Source organism: Sarcophilus harrisii, chromosome 1 (assembly GCF_902635505.1).
Source record: "Sarcophilus harrisii chromosome 1, mSarHar1.11, whole genome shotgun sequence".
NCBI lineage: Eukaryota > Metazoa > Chordata > Mammalia > Dasyuromorphia > Dasyuridae > Sarcophilus > Sarcophilus harrisii.
In genome coordinates, this window is record NC_045426.1 from 694,675,373 (window position 1) to 694,696,829 (window position 21,457).

Sequence of the window (21,457 nt, forward strand, 5' to 3'; positions counted from 1 at the left end):
TGGTCTGGGGGGGGGGGCGGCATGGCCCTCATAGAGCTTGACCTTCAGCACTGAGCTGATGCATAGAATAGGGAGCTTGACTGTCTCTTCTCCCCAGCCTCATCTTCCTGAAGCCCAACCTGGACAGCCTGGATTTCTTTGACCTACTATGGATCGTGGGAATTGCTGACTTCATGCTGAAATACATCACCATCGCCCTCAAGTGTCTCGTCGTGGCCCTGCCCAAGATCGTTCTGGCCGTCAAGTCCAAGGTAAGGAGCTGCTGCCGCGGCCTGACATGAAGCATATCAGAGGGACAGCTCTGGACTTTGGGATGAGGGATCTAAAACTGGAAGGGGAGGATGGGGCAGCAGCAGTGCTCATAACCACTGTGGAGGGCAATTAGCCCGGCACCTAAAGCCCCTTACTCTTCTTTTCTGATGTCTATAAATTGCCTATTGTCATGGAATTATGAGATGTCAGTCTTCAGAAGGACTTTAGAACAGGGGATGTCAAAGCGGGGAGGGCTTTAGAACAGAGGATGTTAGAGCTGGGAGATGCCTTAGAACAGGGAATGTTAGAACTGGGAGGGGCTTTAGAACAAGGGATGTCAAAGCTGAGAGAATCTTAGAACAGGGGATGTCAGGGCTTGGAGGGGTCTTAGAACAGGGAATGTTGGAGTTGAGAGGAACCTCAAAACAGGAAATGTCAGAGCTAGAAAAGATCTTAGAAGAATGTTAGGACATAAACACAGATCTGAAAAGGAAGATCATTTGATCCAATCTACATGAGCAAACAAGTCCAGAGAGTCACTGGTACCATTTCACCTTACTTATTGCTTTTTCCAGTACTTTAGCATGGCAGAGATGGAGTGGGTGGCAAAGTCATACATTGTATCCCTCCCCAAAGGAAAAATCACAAGGAAATAGTGGGAGATCTGCGTTTAGGATCTGGGGCTATGGGTTCAAATCCCAGCTCTGACCTTAAACATATGACTTGAGGTACATTACTTCAGCTTCTGGCCTCCGTTTCCAGCTAGATGACCTCAGAGAAAGTTGGCAGCTATGATTAGTGGGCCAATATCAATGATAATTTCCCATGGAAAACGAAGGAAGGGCCATGAAACCACTGAAGGGCAAAACCGGTCTGGTCTTTAAAAAGGAAAAAGAACAGAGCCCACAAACTGTAGAGCAGTAAAATTGGCTTTTATTCCTAGTAAAAATCTTAGAAGTTCTCATTAAAGAGTTGGTTAATGGACATCGAGAAAGGGAAACAATGAGTAGAGTTCATCAGAACAGCTCATTCCAGGCTCCCCTCAACTGAATGAGGGGAATGCTGTGGATACAGATAATCTGTTTTAGCAAAGCTTTAGATAAATATTTCATGCCCCTCTGGTGGAAAGAATGGAGAAATGTAGCTTAGACGATGTGCACTTAGAGAGAGAAAGAACTAATTGGGTGGCTGGACTCAAAGCATAGTTTTAAAGGGTAAATGGCTTGAGGTCTCCAGTGGAGTGCCCCAGGAATCTCTGCTCGGGGCTGGGCCACTAACCATTTTTATTGATGTCTTGGATAAAGGCACAGGGGGTAAGCTCATCAAATCTGTGGTTAGAAGAGCTAGCTAATGCACTGAAAGAGCCTTAGGTCCCCCCCCAAGTCTCTTGGCTGTCTGAAGTAGAGGTCAGAAAATTACAACCAGTAGGCCAGATCCTGTCCACAGACCTTGGAGCTAAACATCTTTATGTTTTTAAATACAATAAAACTTTATTTAAAAATTAAAAACTCTTCTTAATCTTTCTCAGATTTTTTTTTTACATTTTTAAATACAATAATTTTCTTTTTCAGTTGTTTTAGTCATGTCTTTCAACCCCATGTGTGGTTTTCTTGGCAGAGATATTGGAGGGGTTTGCCATTTCCTTCCCCAGTTCATTTTACAGATGAGGAAACTGAGGCAAGCAGGGTTAAGGGACTTGTCCAGGGTCACATAGCTGGTAAGTGTCTGAGGCCAGATCTGATCTCAGGAAGATGAGTTTTCTTAATTCCAGACCTGTTACTCTGCTAGACATCTAAATGTCAATCTAAATCTAGATGTCTCCAAATGCAATAAATAACAATAACCAGGGTTTCTTAAACTTTTTTCCACTTCTGACCCCTTTTCACCTGAGAAATTTTTACATAACCTTGGGTATATAGGTATGAAAAACAAGTTTATAAATCATTCACTGATAATAAATCATAATTTCATCTCCACATTCAGTTACAGGGCCCCATGTAGGGTTGCAAACCCCATTTTAAGAAGTTGGGGGGTCTAGGGGCAGTTCACTGAGGCACAGTGAATAGAGCACCAGCCCTGAAGTCAGGAGGACATGAATTCAAATTTGGTCTCACCCACTTAACACGTCCTAGCTGTGTGACCCTGGGCAAGTCACTTAACCCCAATTGCCTCAGCAAAAAAAGAAGAAGAAGTTGGGGTCTAGATGACCATTCAACAAAATATTGATAAAAATTCTACATATAGTATGATTTACATAGGACCCCACCTTCCTCTGGGGATGACCTTGAGTGTCAGGTTCTAAATGAAATTAGTACCGGGAAAGAGCCTCGAATAAATTATAAGTGAGGAGGAACCCCAAAGGGGAACCCAAAATCAGGGATAGAGAATGACATCAATTCCTTCTCATTCTCTGATTGTCTCCCACCATTTCCAGCTCATTTCCCATCATCTTACAGGAACCCTTCCCTCCTCCTGTATCTCCCCAATTTCTAGGTCTTATTTATGTTTTGTCTTTCTTATTGTAATTTGAAGTCAGCGACTGTTTTTGCTTGTATTCATATCACCAGGGCTCAGCACAGTGTCTGACACTCAACACTGACAATTGGTTATTGTCCATTGTTCTCAAAGAGGAACAAAATGGCAACAAACAAGAATAACAAGAGAAGTAGTAGTAAAAGTAGTAGTAGTAGTAATTGTTGTTGTAGTTATAGTAATAGTAGTAGTAGAAATTAGCATTTATATAGCACCTGCTACATACAATAAACATTAAGAAGAAGAATAATAACAGGAGGAGAAGCTAGCATTTATATAGCACCTGCTACATACAGTAAACATTAAGAAGAAGAATAATAACCAGAGGAGAAGCTAGCATTTATATAGCATTGCCAGGGGCCAGGAATTACACTAAGTACTTAACAAAATTAACTCATTTGATCTCAAAATAACCCTAGGAAGTAGATGCTATTATCTCCATTTTACAATTGAGGAAACTGAGGCAAACAAAATCTAATGGATTTGTTCACGATCACACAGCTAGGATATGTCTGAGGCCAGATTTGAACTCAAATTTTCCTGCCTCCAGATCCAGAGCTCTTAATCATTTATATCACTAACTATCTCTGCAGCTGTGACTTTTCCTCAGGGGGATTCAGTTTCCTTTTGTGTTCTGTGATTCCATGTCTTCAGAAAGCTCTATGAGTCAGTCACAGAATGAGAGAAAGAAGCTGATTCAGGGGCAGAGAGTCAAGAATCGAAGATGATTTTTTGGGATACCTTGCCTGCTGAGACCTGCCTCACCTCCTAGCACCAGAGAGGGGCACCCTTCTGAGAGTGATTATAATTGATCATTGCATTTCAAAAGGCAGTAGTAAAGAAAGGACTTGGAAAACCACGACATATTGTAGAAATGAGCATACAAATAGTAGCCAAAAAAAAATTCTATTATGACAGCTATAATTAAAATGATTGCTTTTGTTATTAAGAAGAAAGAGGAGTTAGACACTTGTGGGGATCAGATGAAATGCAGGATCCTCTACAGCCTGTCCCTGCAGCATCCCTAGGATGTTTTCAGGGTGTCCACAGAGCAGGAACTTATATCCCCAACCTTATATTCTCTACAAAAAGCAGTGTCTTGTCCTCTTATGAAATAGAACATTAACATTAAAGAATAAGAGGAGACTGACTTGTCCACAGACCTGTTCTATTATTTGTAATTCAACAACAACAAATAACTATATATATATACACACACATATATATATCTTTAATATAATAATAACTACATTTATATAGTGCTTACTAAGTGACAGGCACTGTGCTAAGTGCATAATAAATATTATTTTATTTGATCTTCACAATGACCCTGAGATGTAGGTGCTGTTATGATCCCCATTTTATAAATGAAGAAATGGAAGCAAACAGAAATCAAGTGACTTGCCTAGGGTCACACTATTAGTAAGTGTTTGAAGCTGAATTTGATCACAGGTTTTCCTGACTCTAGGCCCATCTAAATAGAAAGAAAAAAGATAATGATAATAATGAAGAAGAAAACTAGGAGAAAGAAGAGGGGAAAGGAGGAGGAAGAAGAAGAGAGGAAGAGGAGGAAAAAGAGGAGCCAGGAGGAAGAAGAGAAGGAGAAAGAGGAGGATGGAAAGGAGAGGAAGAAAGAAAAAGAGAAGGCAAAAGAAGAGGAGGAGTAGGAGGAGGAAGAGGAGGAGGAGGAAGAGGAGGAGGAGGAGGAGGAGGAGGAGGAGGAGGAGGAGGAGGAGGAGGAGGAGGTGATGATGATGCAAAGGACAGGGATAAGGGATAGACCTGTGATTTCTTTGGAACAGTGAACACCTAGGTGAGGAGACCATTCTTTCAATGAGAGTATTTTCTGCAATTTCAAGTCTGAAAGGTTAGGTTCCCATACCTAAGGATAATTCAGAGGCAGCACATGAAGCCAGGTCTTCCTTACTTTGAGGCTGGCTCTCTCTCCTCTGCTTTTCATTTAATAATAAAAACAATAGTTGTAATTACTTCTGAGCTTATATAACCACCAGAGTTTCTCCCCTAAAAAACCTTCTTCTCTTGGCTTCATGGTCTAGAGCCTGGCATTTGGGGCCCAAGCTGCCCCAAAAGCAGCTGGTAAGGTGTGACTCCAGCCTAGGAACACGGCAGCTCCTGCTAGTCCAGGATCACACTGGCGGTTTCCTGGGAGCCGTCTTCCATGACGAGCAGCAGTTTGTAGCCACCAGCTGCTCAGGTCAAGATGGACTGGTGCCTGCTGGGTATCTGGGTCCCAGCTGCCTGGGGGCTCTTGGAACATCCTGTCTTCTTTCAACCAGTCCCATCTCCCTATGCCCTGGGGGGGAGCCCTTGGAAGCATAGTGCCTGATACATTGGAAGGAAGGAAGAAAGGAAGGAAGGAAGAAAGGAAGAAAGGAAGGAAGGAAGGAAGGAAGGAAGGAAGGAAGGAAAGAAGGAAGGAAGGAAAGAAAGAAGGAAGGAAGGAAGGAAGAAGGGAAGGAAGGAGGGAGGGAAGGAAGACACATCACAGACCTCATCCAGCTCTCTCCAAGACAATTGTCCGGCCCCTGGCCTTGTGCATCCCTTTATCTGAGCTTTCATTATTCTGTGGAGATTTTGTCAGTACTCTGAAACTAGAGGATGTGAGTGGGCTCACCCTGGAGAGACATCGATATGTTTTGCTCTAGCATTGAATGCTCTAGGTGTTGTCTTAAAGATGAGATGAGAATGACAGGTCTCCTAGGTGACGGCTGCCAATGACCCATTATGGACCAAATCAATAGTGGGAGCTTCATAAATAATCATTGATTGATTGGTGATTGTTAATTATGGCTGGAACCAGAGTTCAGCCCAAGAACTTCCTGACCCCATTTAGTCAAGGCTCAGAACAGATGGGAAGGAAGGGTAGGAACCGAACAACAGCTCCAGGCCCCTGGGTGCTGGGGAGTCCAGCCAAGCCTCAACTTCAGGAGGTGGGCGTTCAGACGTCTGCCACGCTCGTCTGTGGAAACAGGGCCATGTGGCCAGGGAAGAGACATCGTTCTCAGGAAACATAAGATTTCCTTATCACTTTCCTCACTTTTCGAAAATGCCTTTGCACTGGCTGCTCCGGGGTGTGAAACCCTCTCCACCGTGGGAGGAGGCAGCCTGCTGTACCAGCTGACTAGCTGCTCCCCTTTCTCATCCTGCCCTCATCCAACCTCTGTGAATCTTTGGGCCCATGCTGGCAGGCAGTTCACTGCTTGTCTGAGGCTGTTCAGAGAAGCCTAGCTCTAGAATGTAGAGCTATCCCAGAAACCCTCAATTCTAGTCCCCTTAGTGTTGTTCCTTTTTAAAAGTCATATCTGATTCTCTGTGACCTATTTGGGGTTTTCGTGACAGAGATACTGGAATGGTTTGCCATTTCCTTCTACAACTCTCATTTTACAGATGAAGAAACTGAGGCAAATAGAGTTAAATGACGTTTTTATGACTCCATTTGAGGTTTTCTTGGCAGATACTGGAGGGGCCTGCTATTTCCTCCTCCGATTCATTTTACAGAGGAGGAAACTGAGGCAAATAGGGTTAAGTGATTTCTTCATGACTCCATTTGGGGTTTTCTTAGCAGAGATACCGGAATGTTTTGCCATTTTGCCATCTCCAGCACATTTTACAGTTGAGGAAACTGGGGCAAACAGGATAAAATGACTTCTTCATGATCCTACTTGGGGTTTTCTTGGCAAAGTTAAAAGTTTGCCATTTCCTCTCCAGCTCATTTTACAGATGAAAAAATCAAGGCCAGGTAGATGAAGTGAGGTCTCCAAGGGGATCACAACTTCTTCCTTCACCATACCATGTCTTTCCTGTGTCCTGTTTCATTTCTGGATACTCAACATCCATATTGGTGTTTTGTACATAATGGACCCTTGATGAATTATTATAAATTGGTGCTATTGAATTGACTCATGGACTTAGAGCGAAAGGACTTTTAATCAGATCCAACACCCTTAGATTACAAGTGAGGAAAACAAGACTAAGAGATATAACTGCCCTAGGCCAGAGGTAGCAAATAGCTGAACCCAGATCTGAACTCAAATTGGCTGACTTCAAATCTAACATTCGGCTTGCTTCCTCTCCTCCTGTAATTATCAACAAATCCTTTTTCCTTCCTAGATTTCAGTTTTCTTTACCTATAAAATGAGGGGATTCCGGAGAAAGGTGGTGTGCTACAGGTATGACATGAGACATACACCATCAGATGTAGCCATTATATTTGTCTAGTCTAACTCTACTTTGATGCAAAAGAGGTGTTTTTTTTTTTAAAGAGAGGAATTAAGAGCTATACATTTATTTAAATGAATAAAAATTTTAAGATAAAAATTTTTAAATAAAATATAACAAGAAGGTTGGGTTGGATGGTCTGGATGGATCCTTTCTGAGGAAATGGCAAATGAGTCAAGTCTTAACAAGAGCGAGATCACTTCCTCTTCCAACAGGACATAGCTGATGATTGGCCAAGGCTGGATTTGATGGTGGAGGGAGGGAGCAGGGATGGAGTTCTCCGTTCCCTTGCGGCCAGCGGAGGTGTTGACGACAGTTATTAATGTAACCCTGGCAATTGTCCAACTCCTCTTTATTATTGTTATTATTTTATTCTGCGAGATTAATGTGCTAGGTCATAGTAGGATCCAGCCTGTAAAAGTGATGTGAATAGTCTTTCCAAGATAAATTGCGGCCCTGGAAAAAGTTCACAGCCTTTCCTTGCTTGTCTGAGTGCTATCCCCATGCTCATTAATCCTTGTCTGGGGAGAAGAAAGGGGCTAAATCTTTATTTGCCGCTTCGATGGGAGGTTGGTATAGAATCACATCTGTCAAGGGCCCGTAATGGCTCACAGAGCAGATGCTTCATCCCTGGTACCTTTCTCTATCTGCTGAGAGTTCAGGAAATTTATTATTATTTTTTTTAATTTAAAGTGCTTTTGATATTTGGTTTTGGTTGACAGCCCCATGGTCCCTTGATGGGAGAGACTAGGTCAGCCACCTTGTCTGGGGACTCTGGGGAATCTCTTCATTTTCTCGATTCTATTCATCTCTCTTCCCCAATGTCATCTTCCTCTACTTCCCAAGCGCCTCTGTGAGATCACTGACCCCCAAGCCACCCTACTGTATCTACAACTGAGAATGGACAAGAGCCCTTCAGCACTATCGGTAGCTAGCCAAGAAGTCTAGGCTTCTAAACTGGGAGTCTAAAACTGGTCATTCTTCTTCATCATCAAGAGGAAAGCATCAACCAGTCCTGGTTTAGTCACTTGAATTGCTGAATGAACTTGTACAAATTATTTTCGTTCTCTGACCTTTGCTTATTTGCAAAACTACTGGATTAGGTTAGATACTTTCTAAAGGTCCTCCAACTATGGGCATTCTGTGATCTAGGGTTCCTTTGGGTTCCAGATTTCTGTGTTCTAAGATCCTTCTCAGCTCCCCTCTCTAGATCTCAGTTTCCTCATCTGTAAAGTGAACCATCTAACCCAGATAAACCAAATCTCCAGGACTGAAAGAACTAGCCACTGTGCTTGCTAATTAATTACTGGTGCAATCACTGCTCTCAGTGATAGTTAAAAGCCCATAAAAGATGTAAGAGATGCTCATTGAAGATCAGAAGAGGGCCACGTCTCATTTTCTTTCTTTTTTTCCATGCTTGCTTTTTATTCAAAATACATGTAAAGATAGTTTTCTTTTTTCTTTTTTTCTTTTCTTTTTTCTTTTATTTATTTTTTAAAAGATAGTTTTCAACATTCACCCTTGCAAATGTTCCAAGTTTCCCTTCCCCTTATCCCATTCCCCTAGCACAGGACTCCTTTAAATAAAAAAGGAGGGGGACAACTGTTTTTCTACATTATAGTGAGTATCTTTGACTTCAATTTTTTGGGGAAATTCTCAAACACATTATTAAATAGATTGTTAACAAAAACCTAGAAATTCTTTTCTAGGTATGATTCCAATGAGGTGGCTTGTGTCACAAGTTCCAGGCTAACTCCCAACCCCCACTCACTTTGGCTGATTGGGTCCCCAGTGGGTAACTGAGCCAATCTCCCTCCAGGACTCAAGGGATAACTCTTAAATTGAAGGAAGGGGGATTTCTAGTACTAATGATCACCAGCCCCCACTGGTATGTTCCCATATTGATTATTAATTTATATCAGCTAGACAGACTTAATTAGCATTTATGTTGGACTGTCAAATGGTGTCCTGATCAGAACACATCTGGAGTGGTGTGTTCAGACATTTTAATTTAGAAGGGGCAGCTAAGGACCACAGTAGATAGAATTCTACACCTGGAATCTGGAAGATCCCTCTTCCTAGGGTTACTAGCTGAGTGACCCTGGGCAAGTCCCTTCACCCTGCTTGCCTCAGTTTTCCCATCTGTAAAATAAGTTGGAGAAGGAAATGACATACTGTCTATACTTGGGATTTTTTTTTTTTTGGCAAAGATATTTGAGTGGTTTGCCATTTCCTTCTCCAGTGGATTGATAAAACACAGGCTAAGTCACTTGCCCAGGGTCATACAGCTGGTAAGTGTCTGAGGTAGATTTGAACCCAATGCTGTATCCACTGAGCCACTTGACCTGTCCCAGAGTGAAATGGGCAACCATCCATTGAAAATCTTTAGGGATGATTACTTAAGTATGTTGTAGTGTGTGTGTGTGTGTGTGTGTGTGTGTGTGTGTATGTGTGTGTGTGTGTGTAGGGGGTGGTTCTCATATATCATTAAACCAAGGCAGTCAATGAAGGTTCCCCCTTCCAAAACTCCAATTCTGGGACACTGTGCAGAGACAGAAGAGAGAAGCCCAGCCCCTCACCCCACTATCGTCCACTCTGGCCAGCTATCCCTAAAACAGTCGTTCTCAAACTTTTGTTTGCAGTATCTTTATCCTATTAAAAATGATTGAGGATCTCTCCAAAGCGTTTTTGTTTATCTGGATTATATTTATAGACATTTACCATATTCGAAATAAAAACTATTTTTGAATGTGTAGACCTTCTAAAAAGGTTTCAAAGATCCCCAAGATACTCTAGATCATACTTTGAGAAACACTATCCTAGAACATTATATTCATTCCTAGCTACTACTGCCTTTTGGAAAGACCGTTGATCACAAGCTAGAAATTGCCTTAAAAAGTGCTACCAGGTGGACTACAACATAGAATTTCCACTCTTTCTGTTACTGTCTATTTGCATTTTTATTTTCCTTCTCAGGTTTTTTTCTTTCTAAATCCGACTTTTTTGTGTGTGTGCAGCAAGATAACTGTATAAATATGTATACATATATTGGATTTAACATATACTTTAACATATTTAACATGAATGGGACTACCTGCCATCTAGGGGTGGGGGTTAGGGAAAGGAGGAGAAAGTTGGAACACAAGGTTTTTCAAGGGTCAATGATGAAAAATTACCCATGCATGTGTTTTGTAAATAAAAAGCTATTTTTTAAAAAGTGCTACCAGGATAGTAAAGTACCTCAAAATGGTACTACATATTGTAAAGCAACAAGCATTTATTGAGCATTGACTGTGTGCCCAGCTCTGTGCTCAGAGCTGAGAATGCAAATTCAAAAAAAAAAAAAAAAAGTAGGAAGTGTTTTTAGCCTGAGAAAGAAAATGTTTTATGGAGCACCATAGTTGTTTTCAAACATTTGTAGGGGTGTTCTGTGGAGGAATGATTAGATTTTTTCAGTGTAGCTCCAAAGGGCAAAACCAGAAACAAAAGGTGGAAGTTATAAAGAGGGAAATTTAGATTTAATGCTGGGCCAAACTTCCCAGTGATGGGAGCTGCCCCTCAGGGGAACAGCCATCTTGGGAGCCGGTGGGTTTCCTTGCTCCCTGGACCTCTTGAGGCAGAAGGTAAATGACCACTTAGGGAATCTTCTAGTTGGGGTTTTTGTTCAGGTATGAATCTTATTGGAGGGTTTGAGGGTATCTTGAATCTGTGTTTCTCTGACACTACATGATCTATAAGGTTCTTTCCTACTCTTAAATGCTATACCCTTTAGATCAAATGGAAGCTACTTGAGGGCAGGATCTATTACGTTTTTATCTTTTGATTCCCAAGGCCCAGAGCAGTGATTAGCAACTGGTACATGTCTCTTAAATGCTTGTACATGAATACATGAAGTCTAAGTGATTTACTGGGGCAGCCAGGTGGTACAGTGAATAGAGCACCAAGTCTGGGTCAGGAAAACTCTTTTTTGTGGGTTCAAATCTGACCTCAGACATTTAGTACCCATGTGATCTGGGTAAGGCATTTCATTATGTTTGCTCAGTTTCCTTATCTGTAAAATGACTTGGAAAAGAAAATGGCAAATTATTCTGCCAGAAAACCCTAAATGGGATCACAAAGGGTCCGATGTGACTGAATTGGCTGAACAACATATAGATCCCATAAAGTGGGGTCTGTCTTTGCAGTTCTTTGTGTTTCCAAAATATCTGATGCTTTAAAGCACTTAGAGGCAGCTGTGGGTAGCACAGTGAATAAAGCACTGGACTTTAAATCAAGAGCACTTGAGTTCAAACACAGCCTCAAGCTTGACATTTACTAATTGTGTGATCTGGGGCTGTGAGGGCCTGCCTGACCATTTCCCTGACCATTTCTCTAAAACAGATTAATTTATTCTCACCTACAAAAAAACTATCTTGGTTTCCATTTGTAAAATGAGAATATTAGATTAGTTGAATCTTCATCTCTAACATTCTCTAAGGCCCCTCCCAACTCTAACATTCCCTGTTTTAAGGCCTCTCATTGCCCTAACATTCCCTATTCTAAGACCCCTCTCATCCCCTGTTCTAAGCCCCTCCCCCCAGTTCTGACATTCCCTGTTCTAAGGCCTCTCATTTCCCTGACATTCCCTATTCTAAGGCCCATCCCAATTCTGACATCTCCCCCCCTTCTGCCCTCCCACTCTGACATGCAGAGGCTCTCTGACCTCATTAACCCCTGATCTCTTCAGCTTTACAAAGGCCCAGTGGCCACTCACGCTCCCTCTTGGAGCTAGGAGAGAATTCCCTTGGCTCCATGGTCCCTTGGAGTTTTCAGATTCCTCGGTTCCTACATTCCCCTCCCCTGGCATCCCTTGTCCCCCGCCTCTTGAGGGCCGAGCCATCTCTGTCCCCAGAGCTCAGCCATCTCTATTTTTTTTCCTTTGTTTTGTTTTTTCTGCAGTCTGTTCCCCAGGAGCCCATTGGAGCCCATAAGGTGAGGCCGAGGGGAGTACAGGAGGCGGGGGCCACAGGGACATGGACAGGGGCAGGGAAGGCACCCGGGACTTCCAGGATCCCAGCCTCTCCTTCGGCTCTCTCCTTATTTATTTTCCCAGGACTCCACACCCCCCAAGCTGTTGTTCCTCCCCCATTGAAAATGAAAAACTGCCTTCCCTACACGGCTGACAATGGAGGGCTCTCCCCACCACATGGCTCCCACGGTTTAATTTACCGTAATTCATTTTATATTGAACTAAATGATATTGTTTGTTTTTAATGGTGAGAATTCAGCATGGAGGAGTGGCAGCCAGGACTCCTTCTGGGGAAATTAGGAAGACAGCTGCTATTTAAACTCTTCCCCCCTCTCCTGAGCCCCTGCTGCGTTGGGCCGGGGAGGAGGGCTTTCAGGTTGAAAGATGATCCACACTGGAAAGGTCTCAGATGCTTATTTTCTTCTCATGAACTGCTGAACCAAAGACCTCCACTTATCCTTCCCACAATCCACCACTAGAGTCAATGACTTCTAGAGAAGTCCTTGCTCGATATTACTTATTTTCATTGTAGAGTTCCATGATTCTAGCTAAGTACATTGACTAGATTTGAAGTCAGAAAAGGTCTGAGTTCAAGTCCCTTTTTGGGATTTGAGTTCAAGTTTCTTCCTGGGACTTGAATTCAAGTTTTGTGCCTGTTATCCTATGACTGAGATCCGGGTCTTCAGGGTCAACCCCTTCCCCTCTCTTGTGTTCACTTTCTATTATACTTTTCACCATAAAATAAGTTAGACCAAGCAGGGTCCAACTCTGAAGTCAGGACATCACAAGTTTAAATCCCAAACATTGTAACATTGTAACAATAATATATAAACAATATTGTGTAATTGTTTACAAATTTTGTATATAAAAATGTTGTAAATATAAATATAATAATACTGTAGCAATAAGGGTTTTATAACAATTATAACAATATTATAATAACAAATGCAATGTTGTAATGATAATTGTTTATATATTAAGCTTATATTATATGTTACATATATCCTTATAATATATAATATATAAATACAACCATATATTTATATATAATATATGTAAACTTAAATCATATATTAATGTTTATATATGTTTACATTTTTCAAAAAGCTTTGCATATATTATGTCATTTGATTCTCACAAGTCAAGTCAACAAGTACTTATTAAGAGCTTACAATGGTCCAGGCACTGTGCTAAGCACTTGGGGATATAAAGAAAGGCAAAAAACAATCCCTGCCCTCAAGGAGTTTATAATCTAATGGGGGAGTCACCATGCAAATAAGAGATACACATTATTATTCCCATTTTACAGATGATAGAACTGAGGTCAAAGTAGTCAGCTAAGGTCACAAAATTAGTAAGTAACCAATTCAGGATTCAATCTTAGCTCTTCTGGACTCCATGTCCAAAGCTCTGTCTACTCCACTGCCTCTGATGTTACTAACTACAAAAACATATTAAATCATTTTATCTCTTTGGACTTTAACTTCCTCAACTATAAAATGAGCTAATAATAGCACCTGGGTCACAGGGGTTTAATGAGGTTCTTCAGCTAATGTGTAAAACGCATAAAAAATAAAAAAGACATAAAAAAATTTAAGGCTTAAATGTGCTGATTTGCCAATTAATAAGCATTTCATAAGTACCTACTGTATACCAAGCACTTTGGTAGGCACAAATATAAAAATGAAATAACCTTGTCCTCAGGAGGCTTACATTTTATCATATACATACATAACAAACACACACACACATATATGAACATATATATATATATACAGAAACAGAGAAATAACTTATACTAGTCCTGGTTGAGTGACTTTGGGACATTATCCTCCCTCTAATCTTTCCATGTTCCTCATGACCTCTCTAAGATTCTAAGCTATAGATGTTCTGAAATAGATACTTGTTAAATACTGGTTATTGATGGATTTATCCTGGCATTTTGGGAACTGGCTGGACCAATACACCTTCCCTTCTGAGAGCAAAAGGGTTAGGGCCAGAAGCCTGACCTCTAAGATCCTTTCTGGAACCCCTTGTCCATAGCCTCTCAGAACTAGAATTCAAATTGGGAGCCATACAGATCAACCATGCCCCCTTATCTTTACAGAGAAGGGAACTGAGGCCCATGGACATAAAGTGACCCAAAGTAACCTTCCTTTTCTGATTGCCCACACAGTCTTCTTCTACTACCTCACTTTCCCAATCCACATTATGGGCATATCATAGCAGCCAGTGTTGGGAGGCACCAAGGGAATTAATTAGTTGGATAAGTGGTGATTACATTGCTCTTCTCCAGTTAGCTAATTATTAGGAAAGTGAGCACATTCCCCAAGGTAGCTACTAGATGTCCACTTCCCCTTCTCCCTTCTGGATGGAGGGCACAAGGCTTTCTTTAGCTGGTCTTCCTCCCGCCCAGTAGGTGGCAAATGCTGTAAAATATAGATATTGTGTCATTCTTGTCCACTGACAAGCATGAGTTAAGTCCAGCCTATTCATTCTATCAGTCAGTCGACTTTATCAGATTTATTAACTCAAATTAATCAGATTTATTTAAGCAGATTTAAATGATTAGACCAATTTAATTTTTAATTGAACTCAATCAAATTCATTAACTCTCTGCTATTTGACAGGTACTAGGACTACAGAGGCAAAAAATAAGGAGTCCTTGACCTCAAAGAGTTTATATTCTGATTGAGGGAAAATAGAATATAAATTTATGAGTGCACATTAAATAAATACTAGGTAGTTTGGGGAGGAAGGACTGTGGTAGCTAGCAGTGCACAATGGATAGAATGCTGGATTTGGATTCAGTCTACACCTGAGTTCAAATGGGATCTCAAACATTTACTAGCTGTGTGACTCTGGGAAAGTCATTTAATTTCCCTCAACCTCAGTTTCCTCATTTGTAAAATGAGAACAGTGATACCTTATACCTCACAAGGGAATGATGAGATAATATATATAAAAGATTTGATCAGCTTTAGAGTGCTGTGTAATCTGTGATGATGGTGGTGGTGGGATATGATATTCAAACTGAGGCTTAAAGGAAGAGAAGCATTATGTAGGACAAAAGTGAGCAAGGAATGAACTCTAGCCATGGGGACAGACTGTACAAAGACATAAAGTTGGGAGAAAGGAGTGGCATCTGGGACATACAGCAAGAAAACCACTGGACTACACAGTAGCAGAAGGGAAATAATATCCAATAATATCTATCATATTGGGAAATGATAGACAATAGAAGACAAATAATACATAAAAGGGTTAGAAAAGTTGGAAGGGGTTTAAAGGCCAAACTGAGGCGTGCATTGAGGAGAAGACCGACATGATTAGACCTTTGGTTTAGGAAAATCACTTTGATAGCCGACTGAAGGATGGATTTGGAATTGTTATTCTGCCATGGGTAAGTATTTGTGACCCCATTTGGGCTTTCTTTGGCAGAGGTACTGCAGTGGTTTGTCCTTTCCTTCTCCAGCTCTTTTACAGATGAGGAAACTGAGGCAAACACAGTAAAAATGACTTGCTTAGGGTCACACAGCTAGTAAGTGTCTGAGGCCAGGTTTGAACTCAGAAAGGAGAGTTTTCCTGATTCTAGGCACATCATACTGTGCACTATGGCGCCACCTAGCTGCCCTAGAATTGGGGTAGGTAGAGATTTGAAATGGAAATGAATTAGGAAACTTGCATTAATCATCTAAGTGAATGATAATAAGGGCCGAGGACTAAAATGTTAGCTGGGTGAGTAAAGGGAAGTAGAAATGTATGAGAGGTTCCAGAGAGGGACAAATAGCAAGATTTGGCAGCTGATTTGATACACTGGGTGAGAGAGAGACTAAGGGGGACATCAAAGGGAGCTTGAGGGACCAGGGGCATGGTGGTACCCCTGATAGTAACAGAAAAATTTAGAAAAGAAGGGGTTCAAGGGGAAGGATAATTAGTTCTATTTGAGACTTATTGAGTGTGAGATGCCTCTGTGACATCTGGCTTGAAATGTCCAATGGACAATTAGCGATATGAGACTGAAGTTCAGGGGAGAAACTGAGATCTAAGTGTCATCTACATAGATGATAATTAGGTCCATGAGAGTTGATGACATCACTGGGTGAGATTGAACATACAAGAGTCCAGGCCATGGTGCCCTAGGTAGCCTTATTCTATGGCTAATGAATCAGCCAAGGAGATGGAGAAGCAAAGTAGTTTCATTGAAACTCAGAAGGAAGAGACTATCAGGAGGAGAGGGGATAGTCAATAGTGTGATATATCTCAGGGAGATCAAAACTTGGGAAGATTGAGAAAAGACCAAAAGATTTGGTAATTAAGTCATTATTAAATGACTGAACATGTATAAACCATATCAGACTCTTACCATCCTGGGAGGGGGGGAGGAAGGGAGAAAAATGGACATCAAAAATCTTATAAAAGTGTTGAAAACAAAAAAAATGTAATTGAGAAGAAAATACAATAAAATTAAAATTTTTAAAAAAGATGATAAATAACTTTGTAGGGAATAGTGTCAGTGGAGTGATAAGGCCAGAAGCCAAATTGCAGAAGGTCAGGAAGAGAATGAGAAGGAAGGGAATGAGTACCAATGGAGTTTGGTTCTGAATGGGAAGAGAAATATAAGGGTGGCAGGGTCAAGTTTGGGGTTTGCTTTAAGGATGGGAGAAACTTGGACATATGTTTAAGCAGCCCAGAAGAAAACTGAAAGAGAGGAAATGGGGAGGAGGGGAAGAAGGAAAGAAGAGACAGGAGAAGGATACACAGAGCAGAAACAGACAAACATAAAAGAAGAGAGAGAGAAATACAGAGACAGACAGAGAGAGAGGTGGGAGATTTGAAGTAGGAGATGATTGAGAGGATAATCTGTTTGAGAAAACAGAAGGAAATATAAAAGAGGTAGGAAAGGGTAGACTTTGGTGAAGAGAAGATCTATTTTTTTAATCAGAGACTTGAGTGAAGGAGATAGTAGTGAGAGGTGTCAAGGGGTTCTAAGATGAAGAGACTAAAAGAAGAGGGAGCTTGTAGTAAACGGCCTCCATTTTTCTTGTCATATTAAGGTGTGAGGTCCTCAGCTGAAGGTGTAGGAAGTTTGAGGAGAGAAGAGAAAGTCTAGAATCACCTTTATGGGAATAGAACATGAGAAAGGGATCAAGGATTGTCTTGCTGCCGTGAGAGCCCAGTTGAGTTTGGATGACATGCATTTTTATCTTGGAACCGATCCTCTGCGTTACTCCAGTCAAAATTTCCTCCTTCTTTGCCCTAATCGCCATATACAGTGTCTTATATATTGTATGCCCTAAGATTCATGCTGGGACTCTCACTGTCTGTCTAGCTCCCTTGTTGCTAATGAGAAAAATGAGGCTCACAGAGGGACTGCCTCTAGTCACACACAGGTAGAGTGGGCTCTCAGAACAGTGAAAAATACACAGAGTTTGAAGTCAGAGACCTGAAATCACATGTAATGCCTCTGGGACCTCAGAAATTGGCCCTCAGTCCCTTCTTTTCTAAAATGAGGGGACTAGACGAACTAGAGGGCTCCAAAGCCTCTTTCAGATCTAGTTCTTAGATTCTCTGCATCCTTTGACCCTATGGCCAGTGCCTTGTTTCTTTATCTGTTCACTCTGCCTCCATCTGATTTCATTATTTATCAAGCTGCCTCTCTCCTTGGCGATCTCTCTGGCCAGGCTGTACCAGTCGAGCTAGAGAAGCCACCAGCAGTGCTGCGCTGGTAGTAGGGGTGCATGGGGGGATTCTAGCCCTACCTCGGAACGGGATGGCAGGGGATAGGCACTTAGCCTCTTCAGAGAGAATCAGATCCCAGGCCATTTAGAGCTTAACCGTCAACACCTTATAATTACCCTCTCCCTAAGTCCCAGGGACACAGAGATCTGTTTGTCTCAACCACAGCATGTACCAAAGGCTGTTGCTGGAGCACGTGGGTGCGCCCTGTTAATTTTGACGGTGAGTTTTAAATAAACAGGGCCCGAGCCAATGAGGATGATGGAACGACAGCTCTGGCTTCCACCTGATAGGCTGTTTGGAGTAGGCTGACTTCTCATCTCTGCCATGCTATTCCCATGGGTCCAAGGAGCCTCGAACTCAGCCCTGGGGACCATCTGCCAGCCTGCTCTGGCAAAACCCAACCCCAGAAACAGATCCAAAGGATTGAAGCCCTTTAAAGAGAACTCTTATTTCTACAGAGTTTTCTTCTCAGCACAAGCTTGAGGGGGGAAGAATGCAAGGGTTTGGATCCCCATTTTGTAAAGAAGGAAACTGAGTTTAGGGGAAAAGGCGAAGGGGTTACACAGTTGGGGTTATAGAATTATTTAGTCCTTGAATGTATCTTGAAGACCTTTCAATCCAGGAGATCTTAGCCTGGGGTCTATAAGTAGATTTCTGAGAATCTGTGAACTTGGGTGTAAAAAAAAAAAGTTGCATCTTTATTTTTATTAAACTCTAAGCAAAACTCAGTATGTCTTTCCATTATTTGAAAAGAAATCCATAGGTTTCATCAGACTAGCAGAGAGATCCAGGACATCAAAAAGATGGTGAATGTTCCAGGATCCTCATTTTACAGGAGGGAAAACTGAGGCCTGCAGAGATGAAGTCATAGAGTAAACTGGTCTTCTGACTACAACTCCAGTTCAAGCATCAAACCAACGACCATTTAGGAAGTGTTTACTATGTGCGTTTACCAAGAGTAAAAAGACAAAAAAGACAGAGAAAGAAGGAAAGAAAGAAAGAAGGAAGGAAGGAGAAATGGAAGGAAAGAAAATGGAAGAAGGAAGAATGGAAAGGGAAGGAAGGAAAGAAGGGAAAGAGGGAGGGAAGCATGGAAGCAGAGAAGAAGGAAGGGAGGAAGAAAAGGAAGAAAAGAAGGAAAGGAAAATGGAAGGAAGAAAAGGAAGGAAGGAGGAAAGGAAAGGAGAGAGAGAGGAAAAGAGGAAGAAAGGAAAGAAGATCAAAAGGAAGGGAGGGAGGAGGAAGGAAAGAAATGAAACAGGAAGGCAGAGAAGGAAGGAAAGAGGGAGGGAGAAAATGAAGAAAGAAGAGAGACAAGAAAAAAAGAGTAAGGAAGGGAGGGGAAATGAAGGAAGAGCAGGGAGAAGGAAGGAGGGAGGGGGAAGAAATGAAGAAAGGCTAAAGAGAAGGGAGTAAATTAGAAGGGAGGGAAGCAATGAAGGCAGTATTAATTAAGCACCTACTATGTGCCAAGTATTTTGCTAAGTGCTTTACAGACATTATCTCATTTGATCCTCATAACAACCCTGGGAGGGAGAAGCTATTATTGTTGCCATTTTACAGCTGAGGAAACTGAAGTAAGCAAAGATGACCATCTTTGCTCAGATTTGCTCAGAGAGTAGCACAGCTAATAAACGACTGAAGGTGGATTTAAATTCAGGTCTTCCTGACTCCAGGCCCCATCCTCTATTCCTGTACCACCAGCTTTCTCTCTTACTGTAGCAACACCCTTTCCTCTTCAAGATTAACCCTGGTGTTTATTTTAATCCAGGTTCATGACTTGTAATCCAGCATGATTTGTCCAAGATCCTGAAAATCTCTAGCGCTAGTGGAGAAATTGAAGTTCAGAAAGGACAAAATTAGAATCAGAGAACCAGTATTTATTAAGGACCTACTATATGCCAGGCACTGTGATAAGTGCTAGAGGAACAAAGAAAGGCAAAATAAAATAAATCCTGCCTTCAGAGGCTCCCAATCTAATCGGAAGAAGATATGCAAACAACTATGAAGAAATGAGGTTCAGATAAGATAAGTTGGAGAACTCAGGGAAGGCACTAAGATGGACTAGGAAAGGTTTATTTTTATTTTTTTTATTTATTTAAAACTTAAATATAAATAAGAAAAAAAAATACATCACCATGTTGACAACAGAACAGGAGAGATTCAGAATACAAAGCCATCAATTTCTATTTCAAGGTATCCTATATAATAAATACCACACCTTGTGTTCAGAACAGTATATCTTTCCTTTGCTTCCTTATAGGTTTTCTTCTCTGCTGTGTACTTTTTACTTTACCCTTTACCCCCTTCCTTAAGAAGGCTATATTTAAGCATGGATATAGTTATACACACAATGTATGTATGTGTACATATATACATACATACACACAACATACATATATACACATACATAGATATCTTTTTATTATTATTATTATTATAGCTTTTTATTTACAAAACATATGCATGGGTCATTTTTCAACAATGACCCTTGCAAACCTTCTATTCCAAATTTTCCTTCCTTCCCACCACCCCCTTCCCTATATGGCAGATAGTCCAATACATGTTAAATATATGTTAAATCCAATATATGATACACATAGATATCTATAACCATACACACACACACACACATATACATCCATTCATCTGCAGCTATGAAAGACCATACTATATTTGTCCTCTGTTTTGCTAAGGTAGGTAACATCTTCCTTCAAAAATCCAAGTCTTTCCATATTTTTTCTAAATCCACCAACTCATCATGTCACATCGCAACAATATTCCAATATTAGACTGTCTAGTTATTTTAAATAATCTAAAACAATATTGAGTAATATGGTTGGCATATAATGTAATTTCCCTAATTGTTTTTCATTTTTGATTGAGTCTATCTTAGCTTTAACTTTGAATAGAAAAGGCTTTTTAGCTGAGACTTTAAGGAAGCCAGGAAGAGCACAAAACAGAACTGAGGAGAGAGAGCGTTCCAGGCATGGAGGACAGAAGGGAAATGCCTGCAGATGGAGTGTTCTAGGAACAGCTAGGAGGCTAGTGTTACTGAATCAGAGTAGTGTCCATGTTTCTTTTTTCTCGATAATATTTTTTTCAAATACATGTAAAGATAGTTTTCAACATTCATTTTTGTAAGACTTTATACTACAAATTTTTCACCCTCCTTCCCTTATTTTTCCCCTGCTCAAGAGAACAAGCAATCTAATATAGGTTAAACATGTGCATTTTTTTTTTTTTTGGCTGAGGCAATTGGGGTTAAGTGATTTGCCCAGGGTGTTATATATCTGAGGTCACATTTGAACTCAGGTCCTCCTGATTTCTGGAGCACCACTGCACCACCTAGCTGCCCCATGTGCAATCTTTTTAAACATATATTTGTCATATTGTGCAAAGAAAATGAGACCAAAAGGGGAAAGAAAACAAAAAAGAAAAACAAACAAAAAAGCGAGAATACTATGCTTTGATCTACGTTCAGTCTCCATAGATTTCTCTCTGGATGTGGATGGCATTTTCCATCCCAAGTATATTAGAATTGTCTTGGATCACCATGTCACTGAGAAGAGCCAAGTCCATCACAGTTAATCATCCCATAATTTTGCTATTCCTATATACAATGTTTTCTAGGATCCATTCACTTCACTCAGTGTCAGTTCATGTAAATTTTTCTGGGTTTTT

The 21,457-nt window shown here is 41.0% G+C and overlaps 1 protein-coding gene across 3 annotated transcripts in view; it reads left to right on the top strand.

Moving 5' to 3' along the window:
- Window positions 1-21,457, top strand: part of RNFT2 (ring finger protein, transmembrane 2) — a 72,354-nt gene that overhangs the window by 27,370 nt on the left and 23,527 nt on the right. For all 3 annotated transcript variants that reach the window (XM_031948659.1, XM_031948660.1, XM_031948661.1), the window contains exon 7: window positions 98-251. In XM_031948659.1, the coding sequence (XP_031804519.1) occupies window positions 98-251 (154 nt within the window). The remainder of the gene's footprint in view (window positions 1-97; window positions 252-21,457) is intronic.